General features: G+C 37.9%; 1 protein-coding gene and 2 non-coding genes across 3 annotated transcripts; 1 reads left to right on the top strand and 2 right to left on the bottom strand.

The window, feature by feature from the left end:
* Window positions 1-838: 838 nt before the first annotated feature.
* On the bottom strand, window positions 839-8,871 carry LOC117575862 (cytochrome P450 4c3). Its single transcript, XM_034260283.2, has 8 exons — window positions 8,585-8,871; window positions 3,896-4,011; window positions 3,718-3,834; window positions 3,489-3,648; window positions 3,320-3,389; window positions 1,859-2,141; window positions 1,518-1,797; window positions 839-1,457 (listed from the first exon to the last, which is right to left on the bottom strand). The coding sequence occupies exons 1-8, from the start codon at window positions 8,817-8,819 to the stop codon at window positions 1,117-1,119; spliced, it is 1,602 nt and encodes a 533-aa protein (XP_034116174.1). The 5' UTR covers window positions 8,820-8,871; the 3' UTR covers window positions 839-1,116.
* Window positions 8,872-11,542: 2,671 nt separating this feature from the next.
* Window positions 11,543-11,707, bottom strand: LOC117577014 (U1 spliceosomal RNA). The gene has a single exon (XR_004573009.1). It is a non-coding gene; the product is annotated as a U1 spliceosomal RNA (small nuclear RNA).
* Window positions 11,708-12,494: 787 nt separating this feature from the next.
* Window positions 12,495-12,659, top strand: LOC117577013 (U1 spliceosomal RNA). Its single transcript, XR_004573008.1, has one exon. It is a non-coding gene; the product is annotated as a U1 spliceosomal RNA (small nuclear RNA).
* Window positions 12,660-13,242: the final 583 nt, after the last annotated feature.

The following is a 13,242-nucleotide window of genomic DNA, read 5'->3' as shown; positions in this document are numbered from 1 at the left end:
TCGTTTGCTGCCCAGGTGCCCTGCTCACCCCACTCGCTCGATTTGTTGTTGTTGTTGTTCTTTTTTTATTTGTGCATTACACAGCGTAAGCGCACTTAAGTTCCTTTTAAGCCCTGGCGCCGCTCCAATTGCGAAAAGAAGGAAAACGGGCCACAGCCGCTGCCAGATACACTCTACCATATACACATGTATGTATGTATGTATGTAGTGTGCACTGGGCACACATTGACCAGGCCAACAGCCAGCTGGCGCCATTCCTTGATGACTTGATGATTGTTCATTTTTCAACAAAACGTGTGCCGTGTGCCGCTGGTCAGGTAAATTGTGATTGCCATCAACATGCTAATTAGCATGGTCAACGAGCTGCCAAGCAGGCGCTACCAGTGGCGCCATCTAGCGAGTAATCGTTTTGCAGCCACATTCGCTGATCTTTACAGCGGTTGTTGTCTCAGCTAAGCGGGGTGCAAATGCACCCAAAAGTGCAAAAGTACCAAAATAGTGACACAATTGGTACATTTGGCATACTGAAGATGCTGTGAGACTGATTGTACAATTATGTGAAGTTGAAAAACAATGAGCAAAACATTAAATGATTTAAGAAAATAAATCACTGAAGTCATTAATTCGCAATTTTGTATTAAGAACAAATTATCAATTCCAAATTAATCAAATAACCTGATATTATGAATTTGAATAAATTGTGTATATAATTTGAATCGAGAATGAAAGTAAATAATTATCATTCATTCTTAATTATTCAATCATAATCTTTAATGCTGTTTAAGATCATTACGTAGAAATAAAACAACGTATGTAAATTTAATTTAATAGAATTGGCAAGAAAACATGTATTTCAACTTAAAGTCAACTTAAGGTATAGCTGCAATGATTTTCGATATTTGAATAAAAAGACGCTTGAATATTCCCAATAATGGATGAAGGACAAGTCACTGAGTTGAATGCTTAAAGGTACCACGAATATGTATTGCACAGAGGTCAAAGTGTTATTTGCTAATTTAGCATATAAATGTACAGACTTAAAGACTACGACTACAATTAATTATTTACAAATTAAATACTTTGGAACGACTTTAGCTCAAGTCGCTAGACAGCAGCTCAATTACGTGGCGTGATCTTGACTCTGAGACCATCCTTGGGACGCAAGATAAGTTCACCCAACAAGGTCAGATCCTCACGACGGTCGACAGCCTCAATTTTGTATTTACGCAGCACCGTGGAGATGACAGCCTTCTCCTCCAAGATGGCAAACTTCTGACCAATACAATTACGTGGTCCGGCAGAGAACGGAATGTAGGCAAAGGGATGACGTCCAGCACAGTTCTCGGGCAAGAAATTATCGGGATTGAATTGCTCGGGCTTGGGGAAGATGCGTGGATTGCGATGAAGAGCGTAGGTCATGATGATAGCCTGAGTGCCGGCGGGCACAATTTTGTCACCTAAGAATTAAGAATTGTTAGTATTGAAAATAAACTAGATAAATCAATTTAAAGTCTAACCAATTTTGACATCCTCGCCAACCATGCGAGCCCACATTGGCACACTGGGAAACAGGCGGAGCGCATCCTTGATGCAGCACTCCAAATAACGCATATCCATCAGATTCTTCATGGTGGCTGGCGTCTCCTTATCATCACCAAATATGGATTCCAGTTCCTCGACAACACGCTCTTGATACTCCGGATACTCGCCGAGCAAGAACAAGGTCCAGGAAATAGCTGCCGAAGTGGTGTCGTGACCCTCAAACATAAACGTGTCAACCTCTTCACGAATATCCTCCTAATAAAGTGAAGTTTTTTTTTTAATTACAATTTATTAAGGTAATGTTAGTCAAACTCACATTCGATAGCACTGTGCCCTCTTTGGAGGCATCGATGAGCAGGTCGAGGAATGCCAGACGCTTCTTTTTGCCCAGATCATCGTAGGCATCGGGCATATTGTTGTTGTTATTGTTGTTATTATTATTGGCCACTTCGCTCTTGCGCTCACGTATCACCATATTGGAGAAGCCATGGAGCGTGTTAATGTAACTCTGATGTGTCTTGTAGTCTTCGGTCAGGCGGAAAAGGAAATCGTTCTGCAGCCAGATCTTTGCCTGACGACTCTGCACAATGGAGCCAATGCTGTATGGCGTAGAATAGGGGGGGGAAATGAGGGTGCAAATGGATGGGAAAGTATTGCATTAAATTGAAAGTTAGTCAAGTGTTTTGCTGTCAGTAGACGACGAGTATAGTATATATTCGTATCTATATCTGTGTGCTTTATGAGCCATGTTATCAGCGAGAGCAGCAACAGACGCAGCAGCAGCAGCATCCCATTGACATCTTAATCTCGCATATTTTGCGCTTGAGCGGAGCGCACCCCAAATAATGTGCAGGGGCAAGGGCGGAGGTAAGGGCGTGTGTGTGAATGTGAATGTGCCACACCCACCGCCAGTTGCACTGACAGCTCTCAATGTCTCACACAGCTGTCCCTCTACCTTTGCCCACCCCACAAAAGTTGATAACCTTTTTGCTCATTTAACTGACACTATTGAATGTTAAACCCTTGAATAATTATTACATCAGACTGTAACTTACATTTGTCGGAGATACTGAATTAACTTCGGCATTTATTTTCTGTTTAATGTATATTATTTCTATTAAGTGTTGAAGTATGCTAACTTAATATCTACAAATATTTGTATTATATTTGTTAAAGCTTTGACACATTTTCTCATATTTGTTGCCTATAAAAAAGAATATTTAACAAGATGCGTTTTCATACATCAAGATTTTTGTGCTGTCGATGCAGTTTTTAAATTAAGATTTTTAATACCAAGAACAAAATCTTGACTTTAAAACTCTTTTTTAACAGTGCATACTTATAACAAATATTGTGAACAAAAAAAATCGAATTATAATGTGCTCTAATTATATCATTTTATATCAAAGATGTCTTTCACTTGATAAACAGCTCAACTTTTTTTGTTCGCTTTAAAATATTTCGGCTTCAGAAATTGAATGTGTGAAATGTGTTTTTAAATGTTACTCATTGTTAACATCTTCATATAGTAATTTTTGGCTGTTTCATCTCAATTACTTTTATATTTGAATTCTGGTTTCGTTTGTGCCAGTTCTACTTTAAACTGACCTATATTTCAGTACAACATGTTGTATTAATCACCAACGTATTCTCATTCAAATTAAATTGGTTCATTCTCTAAAGTATCAATTTAAAACCACAACGTTTTCGTCATTCAAATAATCTCAATTAATTAATAAATATATTATATTATTTGAATACTCTTGATTCCACTTACCCGTAAACCGCCTTCACGTACTCCGATTCACTGTTGCTCTGTGCATAGATTTTGCGACCCATGGCAGTTTCTGTGACGCAATTAGAAATGGAAAACCGGTTGTCATTTGATATAAGAGTACCACAACACCAACAACAATGTTATAACAAACTGTAACATTGACACTCACCGCAAATGATGTCCAAAGTACAGAGTGTGACGTAGGGGAACAGATTGAATGCCTCGCTACCCAACTCGACGGCCAATTTGCGAGCCAACACTGCGCTCTGCTCATTAAAAACATCAATAAAATCATCCAAGATTTTGAAATGGAATGCGGGCGTCAGAATCTGCAATTGATTAAGGTGTAATGTGTAATTGTAATTAATTTAATTAGTTGGCAATTTCATGGACTCTACCTTTCTGCGCGAATGCCATTTGCGATCGGTGCTGGTGAGCAGCCCTGTGCCCAGCCAGGGATGCAGATAATCATAGTCATGACTCTTGTTCACATACTTTTGACTATTCAGTATGGGCTGCAAAGGCGCAAAGATTAAATTAAATAAGTTGCTGACATCAGCTGTCACTCGAACTTACCTCAACTGTCTCCGGCTCGAAGAGAAGCACGCGAGGCGCGGTTCCCTGCCACACACGATTGATGCCGATACGCGTGCCCCACAGTTTTTGCATGCCCATCACACGATTGAAGAGCTCTGCAAAAAAGCAAAAAATAAGGAAAAAAAACCAAATTAAAAACCAGTTAAGAGACGTACTCGCTTAATTGTGACAGCTAACGAGCGTTTAAAGTGCAAATAAACAATAAATAAATGACCAAACAATAAATCGCTTGTCAAATGCTCTTGAGCTACCAGTTTCAGTTTCAATTTTTGTGTTTCAGTTGCAGCTTCACGTGTGAAAATTTAGTTTGCGACATCAATTAAAGATGAAAAACCATAACAACATATTCGAGTGAGAAGAAAAAAAAACAATCAAGGTCGTCATCATGTAAAGCGTTGTGTTAATTTTAATATGTTACACTTGTTTATCACAAAGGTAAACACATAAATGAGCTCAGCAGCAACTCAGGGTTTTTACTTTTGTCGTATCTTTCTTTCTTTCCTTCTGGTTTATTGCATGCGCAGTCGCACGTTGCTCATACGCCCGGTTAGCCGGCCATTCGCGTTGCATCAATTAAAATGATGACAAACACACACGCTTTTGAAGATGTCTAATAATGAATTTATGTAACCCAAAACTTGAGCGTGAACGCGAAGCAACACCCAACATAATAATAACAACAACATTGCTCCGCCTTCCATCTCGAAGTATGTGGCTGCTCTTTGGCTTCTTTTTTGCTGAAGTTGCCAAGTTGGTCGGAAGTTTGCATGTTAAATGCCGCGCAAAAGACCCACAATCAAAAATGGGTAGCAAATTTTTGTGGCGCGCAAGACAAAAAAAAAAAAGCACAACAAAAACAAATGGCAAGAAAACAAAAAAAGAGAAAGAAAACAAAACAAAATTTCGGCAATTTTTACCGGCTTTTATTATAATTTCCCTTTGAAATTGGTTTATAGCTACTCCTTATTGTTGTTGTTGTTGTTGTTGCTGCTGATATTGCTTTTTGTGGTTGACAGCGTTGACAAACAGCAACAATTTTTGTTGTAGCTCCGCTTCAAATTGCGTTAACAATTTGCAATAATTTATGTGCCGCTTACAACTCGCGTTTTGTGTCATTGGGCGGACTTGGTCTCGGATTCAGATTCAGATTGGTATTCATATTCGTATTTTGGCCACAGATTGTGGCATTAATAGTTGCACATTAAAAAATAATTTACGAATTACAACGATTGGCAAGTGAGCTGTCGATGTGGTAGATAGACATACTAGATGTCGCTATCGTTGTTGTTTTTGTTAATGCTGATGTCAATCAAACTCGCGAACTTTCAATGCCACGCAACAAAGCAAGCACCCACGATACAGAGACTGCAACCGTGGCAACACGATAACCGAGACACTGACTGCCAAATGTTCTTATGTTAACTTTGAATTGAAAACCCGAGAAGAGGAGGGCCTTGAGGCGATGTTGCATGGCAAAATTATGATTACGATTCGAATATGTGTGGCTTAGCTTGGCTTGGCCTGGCTCTGGCTGTGGCACTTGGGCCATTTAAACACGACAATCTGACTGACCTCGGGCGTTTAGCGTTTAGCATTCAACCAATTGTTGCAGCATCATACTATTCATGTGGATGCCACCACTGCTTTTGTCGCTTGATTTGCACTCAAGTCATTCATTCGTAAATCATATACTGAATGCCACACAACAAACATAATCAAACAACTTGTGGCTGCTGTTCCTTGATTGCCTTGAACTGAGCGCTGCAGATCGGCAAAAAGTCAAATGGGTACAAAATTAATTATTACTTCTTCTTCTCCACGAAGCTTAAAGCATATACTTATTTGCATACATGTTCATTCCATAACAACATCTACGTTTTATGATGATACAGCTATTCTAACCCGCTCAAAATGCCCGAAAGAAGCAACTGGGCAGCTAGCTCTTCTTATGGTCGTTACATTCACCCTGAATGGGAAAAACTGCCCGCCGCTAACGTTAAACAACACTCCACTCCCGAAAGCAGACGAAGTGACATATTAAGGAGTACACCTCGACAGAAGACTCACATGGCGCCGGCATAATGAAGCTAAAAGAACACACCTAAAGCTAAAAGCCAACAGCGTTCATTGGCTTATCAACGCTCGGTCTCCCCTTAGCCTTGAATATAAAGTCCTGCTGTATAACTCGGTACTAAAAATATATGGATGTATGGCTCCCAGTTATGGGGAAATGCCAGCAATAGCAATAATGATATAGTCCAGCGAGTTCGTTCGCAACGAGAACATAGATCGCGACTTAAACATTCTACCAGTCAAAGAAGTGATCGCAGAACAGAAGGAAAAGTACTTTACAAAGCTATTGTTGCACCCTAACCACCTGGCGAGAGGTCTAACAAGGTTAAGCAACCAATCACGTCTTCGACGCAATGACTTACCCACCCAGCGACGCGCAACCAGAATGCAGTTTTAGCATACTATTAGTTTAATTTTAATGTTAAGATTCGTCAACTTATTGTCAGTCTCAAAATTAAGAAGAAGATTCAATAAATAAAAGCAAAAGTTCGAAAAAAAAAAAATTTCCATTCCTCAAAGACCATAAAAACTATAATATAACCAGTAGTATAACCCAAAAATTTCATTGAGAGACATCTAGATGATTATCTAAGACAAACAATAGATTTGGATTTGGCTGAGTGCAAGTTAATTATTTTGTATTCATTCTCAGCTACAATTAGTAGAACTTTTTATTATGATTGCGCCGCAAATAACCAACGAATCTCAAATCAAATGCATTAACATTTTGCTGCCCTGAAGCAATCCACAAAAAAAAAACAGCTGCCAACTTCCGACAGTTCCAATTGCTTGCGATCATATTGAAGTGAGTTGCCAACAAAACACAGAAAAAATCACCGAAATCACTAAAAATAAAGGTGAATAAAAACTCATCTAGCCAGAAAAACCACTTTACTCCACTTCATAGAAGTAGTATCTTTAACAGAACAAAGAACCAAGATCAATTTTTTTTTTTTTTTGTGTTATCCCCTCATCGAATAATAATATTTGAAAAATTATTTATTTATTTATTTTCGATGGCACGATTAACATCTTCAGCTGAACTTGGCCTGAACTGATGATGAGATTGGGGCTGAGGCTGAGGCTAAAGTCGAAAATGAAGCTAAAGCTGCAGGTCGCATAGCATGTGCTTAAATTTGCTTATCTTTAGTCACAACACCAAAGATACAAAATCAATCTATCGATCTAACCGTCTGTCCATCGGACTGTGTTTCTTGCAACGTTTCCGCATTTATGTTAAATATCTAGTTGTTGTTGTTGTTGCTGTGTGCTCATTGTATGTATGTTAATTGGTCTATGCTTTTTTGTGTGTAGTTTCGGTGCGGAACTGTTATATAAGCATGTGAATTAATCATCCAAAGATTTATTGAATAAAATACATCGTATTTGAGCTTTTATCAAACATTTACGTCAACTGCAAAGCTGCACGAATGCTGAATGCTGCTTTTTTTGAATGTCAAGATCAAGATCACAGACCAAACCAGCAAAACCAAGACCAAAAGATTGAACACTCCCGATTGCGGCACGTCCGCCGCTGAGACCTTTTCTTCTTTTGGAGTTTTGAAGTTTATGACCGTTTTTTATAACACTTCGAGTGGTTTTTCTCTGTTTTTTGTTGGTCTTGTTATTTAACTCATTTATGAGCGGCTACCGTTTTTTATTATTTGTTTGTTTCTCTCTTCGCTGGTTCTTTATAAAGTTGCTTAGTTTTTCGTCTTAAAGCTAATTTCATTTCAATTGCAACGAATTCGTGTAAATTTCAACACTTTTACCCTATTATGTTTATTTTACTTTTTTTTTGGTAGCGAAAGTGATTTCCAGTTTATTTTTGCGACACACATCAAGTTCAAATAGGGAATTAGGTCAGACGATGAATTTAGTTATTACAACATGATTCGTGCTATTTTTGGCACAGTTTATGCTGATTTTATTCTGCAAGTTTTTAATAGATTGTGACCAAATGTTGATGCTAAGTGGTAATGAAATGATATTCTACAAATCAATTTAACACTTTTGCCGCATTATTTGTAATATGTGTTTGCTAATCGCATTAGCAATTTAAATGCAGCAAGACGTAAATTGCTTAAATTGAATTAGGAAAGGAATGATTTTGAACTCTTTATAATGCAATTCTTTGTGCTCGAATATTGTTTATTGCACCTCATAAATGAGTGACTGACTTTCAATTAGCACCTTTTGCTTGCACTTGACATTCATTTTGAGTCACGTAATCAATAGATATTTCTAGCGATGGATGTAAATAGTTATTCTAATTGGATGTGGGCCAATGAAAGTAAAAAGTGGAGAGAAATGTAAAGTTCATTAACACCAGCAAAAGTGATCGACTTGAATCTCAGGCATCGTTGGCACTCATCGAGTTGTATTTGATTATATTTGCTTGTCAGTTAATTAGCACCTCGTACGTATACGCGTTATTTAGTAGGCGAGCGAAAATCATTCACTGCTTTGTTAGCCAAATCAATCAGATCGATCTATTGCGAGCAGTCTAATGACTCAGGGTCACATACAGAACATACATCAGATCGAGTACTTATATCACACAGATTCACAATCACGTAGCACCGATTTACTCACCATCGTGATCCACATTCATTTCGATGGCATTTCCCAAAAATGGCAGAGCAGCAGGTCCTGGAATCTTTTCAATGTATTTCACCAAACGCGCGCGCCTTTTGTTGTAGACCACAAAGAAAATTGTGATGGCAGCCAAAAGAAAAATTGTAACAGGCGAATAGCCCGAAACAACTTGAGCAGCTTTCGAGAGCAATAAGCTCTCGGCCATCAGTGAACTAAATACTTTCGAAGACATTTTTTTTTCTTGCGAGCAGTCTCTATGTTCTTATAATTGTTCAATATTTAACATATCCTTTGAGCACATTCACAACGAAGAAACACGCACAAAAATCAAATCCCGATCAGCGGATCTCTAGTTGTGAGTTTTCGAACTCTCTCCGAGATACAAACGCCGCGAACTCCAACACACAACTAACAAAAAGTTTGAGATTGCATAAAAATTTAAAAAGAAGTGCTAAATTTTCGGCTGGCGTTTCGGGTTTTCAGCTCGGCTTGGCCTCAGCCACTGTGTGTATGTGTGTGTGTGTGTTACTCGGAGATGAAGCCGATCGCGATTGCTGGCTGGCTGTGAAAAGGCAGTAGAAAAATCTACTACTAAATGAGCGACTACAACAACTATTTTTACTGCGCACAGTGGCAACTGCCAAATGTTTTGTCATGAGCAACATGAGTCGGCGCTTTGTTGTTGCTATTTTTCGTGGCTGCCCGACACAAATTGTTGTACGAGTGTTTCTCTTTTTTTTTATTTTTATGCGAGTATTTTCATTTTTATTTTTTCGGCTGTGATTGCTGCCCTTGTATTTGTATCTCGCCTCAAACTCATATGCAGTTAATATGTTAGTGCAGACAATTTTTGCTGCTTGCTAGACGATTCTCTTGGGCCTTCTCCTCCTGCCAACTGCCTTTAACTTTGCATTTGGTTTTGTTTTTGGGTTTTCCTCTTCGGCCTTTAAGTACGCAATTAGCAAGTGTTTTTGTTTTTTGAGGATGAAATCGCTTGATTCTAATAAAATACGCTGGTCGCCGTTAAAAACAGTCAACGCTGCTGTAAAGCTGTAAAGTGTGTAAAGTGTAAACATCAGATACACATTTCATTATATGAGTGCAATTAAAACAAACTTTACTGTGTCATGTCCGCCAGACAAGAGTCTGTCGCTAAAATGGGAGCGTTATTTAATTTGAGTGGTCAGAATTTCAAAATTCAGCTCTTCAGATTGCAATGCAAAATATACACACAAAATTTTATTGCGACTTTGCAATAAATTCGAGTTGGCGGTCAATTTTAGAATCTTAGCATTCACATGTGAAATATAATTTCTTAATTCTGAATATTATCGAATTTTAATGTGGCTCAAGGTCAATGGCAACTTTCGTACTTCGCACAGCATCCATCTAATGGAAAATATTTTCATGGTCATGGCAGCCGGCTTCAACTTGACTTGGCAGACCGCAGAAAAAAAAACAAAAGATATCACAGAATAATCATCATATAACTGGTTCCGCATGATATTCTATAGAACGTTGAATCAATTTTAATACCAAGTCGTTTGGTTGTATTGGGTTGGGTCTGAGTATGGGTTGGTAATCAAGTTATGTTGATGCTTAAACTCGTGTTCCTTCTTAGCAAATTAAATGTCATTTTATACCCTGTAAACCTTTCTAACAGGTAGAAGGTTTAACAATCCGAAAAGAATTTTTTTGTTTAGTTTTTAACTTTTTTCATGATGATACATCATCTCAATTTAAATATATGCTAGTTGGTGTTTTGTTTTTATTGCATTCTTTTTTCCTTGTTATGTTTTGTGATTGCTGTTCGATCAGTTTATTTATTGTTCACCAGCTCAACAGAACCTGTTCAACACACGCAAGATATGGCCAAGAGGCATGTGAGAGAACCTCTTGAAAACTTTTCTTAGTTTCGTTCGTTCAAATAGAAACTATTTAAAAGACTCGTATTAATGCAAATTAATTATGCAGCATTGGGTTCAATAGAACTTCTGACATAATAAAAAGAAGAATGGCGCAAAAACTTGATTTTACAACTTAAAATTCAAAATTCCTAAACACGTTTAGCATATTGAGTTATGTTAATTACTTTCTAGTTAAGAACTCTGCTATTCATAACATAGTTAAATTTTCTATTCTATCTGTCCTTGCTTTAATAACTTATATAATCGCCAAATCAATGGTGTTTAGTATCAGACGCATCTGTAAACATTATGATGTCCACTTCCCCGACATTTAATTATTCTATCACGTCTCTAAATACAAAAGTGAAGTCTTTGTTGATGTCTACACATATCTAGGAAGTAACAGCTGGGCCAGTGAATCGTTCTTTAATTAGACACAAATTAACAGCTTCTCTAATAAAAAGCGGCTCTAGCCAAAAGAAGCAAGTCACTGTGCGTTCAGCACTTCCCAGCACTTAAGAGATACTAATCCTTTACCATAATATCGTATATTTTTTCGCTTTTCTGTTTATGGGCTTCAAAACAACATAATTTTTACTACACTGGCACACAATTGAATAAGCTGCTTGCCTTCATCTACATAGCAAAGCATACAAGAACCATTAAGAAAAAAAAGAACCCAAAAGATCAAAACGGGCTTCCCCGCAGAGCATTACGATCAAGTACCTCGTTGAAGCGAGCATAATTGAGACATAATTTTTGCACGTAATAAAAAAGCGAGGCACCTCCAAGACTTCTTTAACGAGTTGATATTATTGCACGAATCTAAACGTCGACTCAAATTGTATTCTACAATAAATGCACCACAAAAAACCCAAACAGAATCGCCAAGTTCTTGGTATAAATAAATACAAGCATATAGCATCTTTTTAATCACCCGCTAATTGAAATACAAATCTATACCATATCAACATATCTGCTAGGAGTTCTAATAAAAACATGTTGATACGGCTTTAACTCTATTTTAAATTGAAAATGTATTAATAATTTCGGGACGGCGCGAACGCCATTCCCGGCTACCAAAAATTACACGCACGAGTTATTCACATTAGGAATAATCGCAAAGGTCAACTCAGCCGAAGTGCAATGGCCAAGCCTCGCTCCGGAGGAACCGCCTTCGTGATCACGGTTAACCTCTACGCCAGGTAAGTATGCTTTCCTCTGCTCTGAAGCAAGCAGACCAACCCGACAGCACAAGAACCGTTTGGGAATTACAAGGGCAACAACTGTGAAATTGCCAATATGCACAGCACACTGCGTGTCTGTCTTGCTTGTGGTAAATTTAGCATGTGATAAGAGGGATGGCGAGAGTTCGTTCGCAACTACAAAGCAGAATTGTGGAGGGTATGCGGAATTCGCATTGCGAAAGCGAAAAATGCGCAATGCGTATACGCATCGCAAGCAAAATAGGTATTGACGGATTCTTTCAGTAATAAAGTGTGAATTGATAATTTATCCACAGAGATATATTTAATGCTACCCGGAAATGCTGCAAATCAAATCAACCTACATATCTATATAACAACTTATTTACTAAAATTAAGCTATTAAATCTAATTTAATTTATATAAATGGTTTAATAAATTTATTGGAATTAAAATGTATCTTTCATTAGCAGTTGTACAATGTTAATTTGGTCGAGAGCAAACCTATTCTCTTGCATTCAAAATCTAAGATCTTGTATCTCACTGATTTAAGCTGTTACCTAATAATATAAGACAGGGTATAACATCATACACAACGTGAAGTTATTCACTGTATTTCAACCCCTAAAAGTGACTACGTTTGTAGCATAGAAATCCACCCCATTTCATACACACAGTTGGCCTTGCCTGCTTTCGTTTGTGTTGTTGTTCCACTTTCTTCTGCTTGCACTTTCGGATTCCCAAATGGTTCTAGCGCAGTTTGGTTGAGTAGCTTGATCCAGAGCAGAAGAAAGCATACTTACCTGGCGTAGAGGTTAACCGTGATCACGAAGGCGGTTCCTCCGGAGCGAGGCTTGGCCATTGCACTTCGGCTGAGTTGACCTTTGCGATTATTCCTAATGTGAATAACTCGTGCGTGTAATTTTTGGTAGCCGGGAATGGCGTTCGCGCCGTCCCGAAATAATTAATAAATTGCAACACAATTTAACATAAGTTTCTTCTAGTTATAAACAATGAGATATGCGTGAGTTCCTCGTATTATGAAGAAAGCTGCTATAATTTGTCCCAATTTGCGTTATTTAATTTGACAGGGGCCATAACTAATTGCACAACTATGAGAAGTAGTAGTTAAAGCCTAACTAGTTTTTCGGTTCTTTTTTTATGTTTAATGTACCCCAAAGTAGATGAAGGTTAGCAGCTTATTTTCAGTTGTCGAAAATTGTATTTGTATCTCAGCAAATGTTGCGCTCATAAAAACGAGAAAAACGTAAGTGATAGACGAATAAATAATGTGGTAAGTAGGTATCTTGGCGGCTATCTTCAAATTAAATCAAGATTCGTTGGCCAAAACAAAGACTAGACCTATAATTCTGTGAGATATGATAAAATAATTGTGTATGTTTTGGGAAGTGAACATTAAATTAGAGTTTACAGAGTAATAAGCTCGTTAAAATATTGATTGACGGCTGCGATAGCTGCAGATTTGTATTATTATGGACAAGGGCACAAAGAGTATTATTGCATTTTGAAAGCGAAGGTTCCC

Source organism: Drosophila albomicans, chromosome 2R (genome assembly GCF_009650485.2).
Source record: "Drosophila albomicans strain 15112-1751.03 chromosome 2R, ASM965048v2, whole genome shotgun sequence".
In the NCBI taxonomy this organism is placed as follows: domain Eukaryota; kingdom Metazoa; phylum Arthropoda; class Insecta; order Diptera; family Drosophilidae; genus Drosophila; species Drosophila albomicans.
Note: the sequence above shows the minus strand (reverse complement) of the source record. Positions and strands in the feature narration are given on the sequence as shown.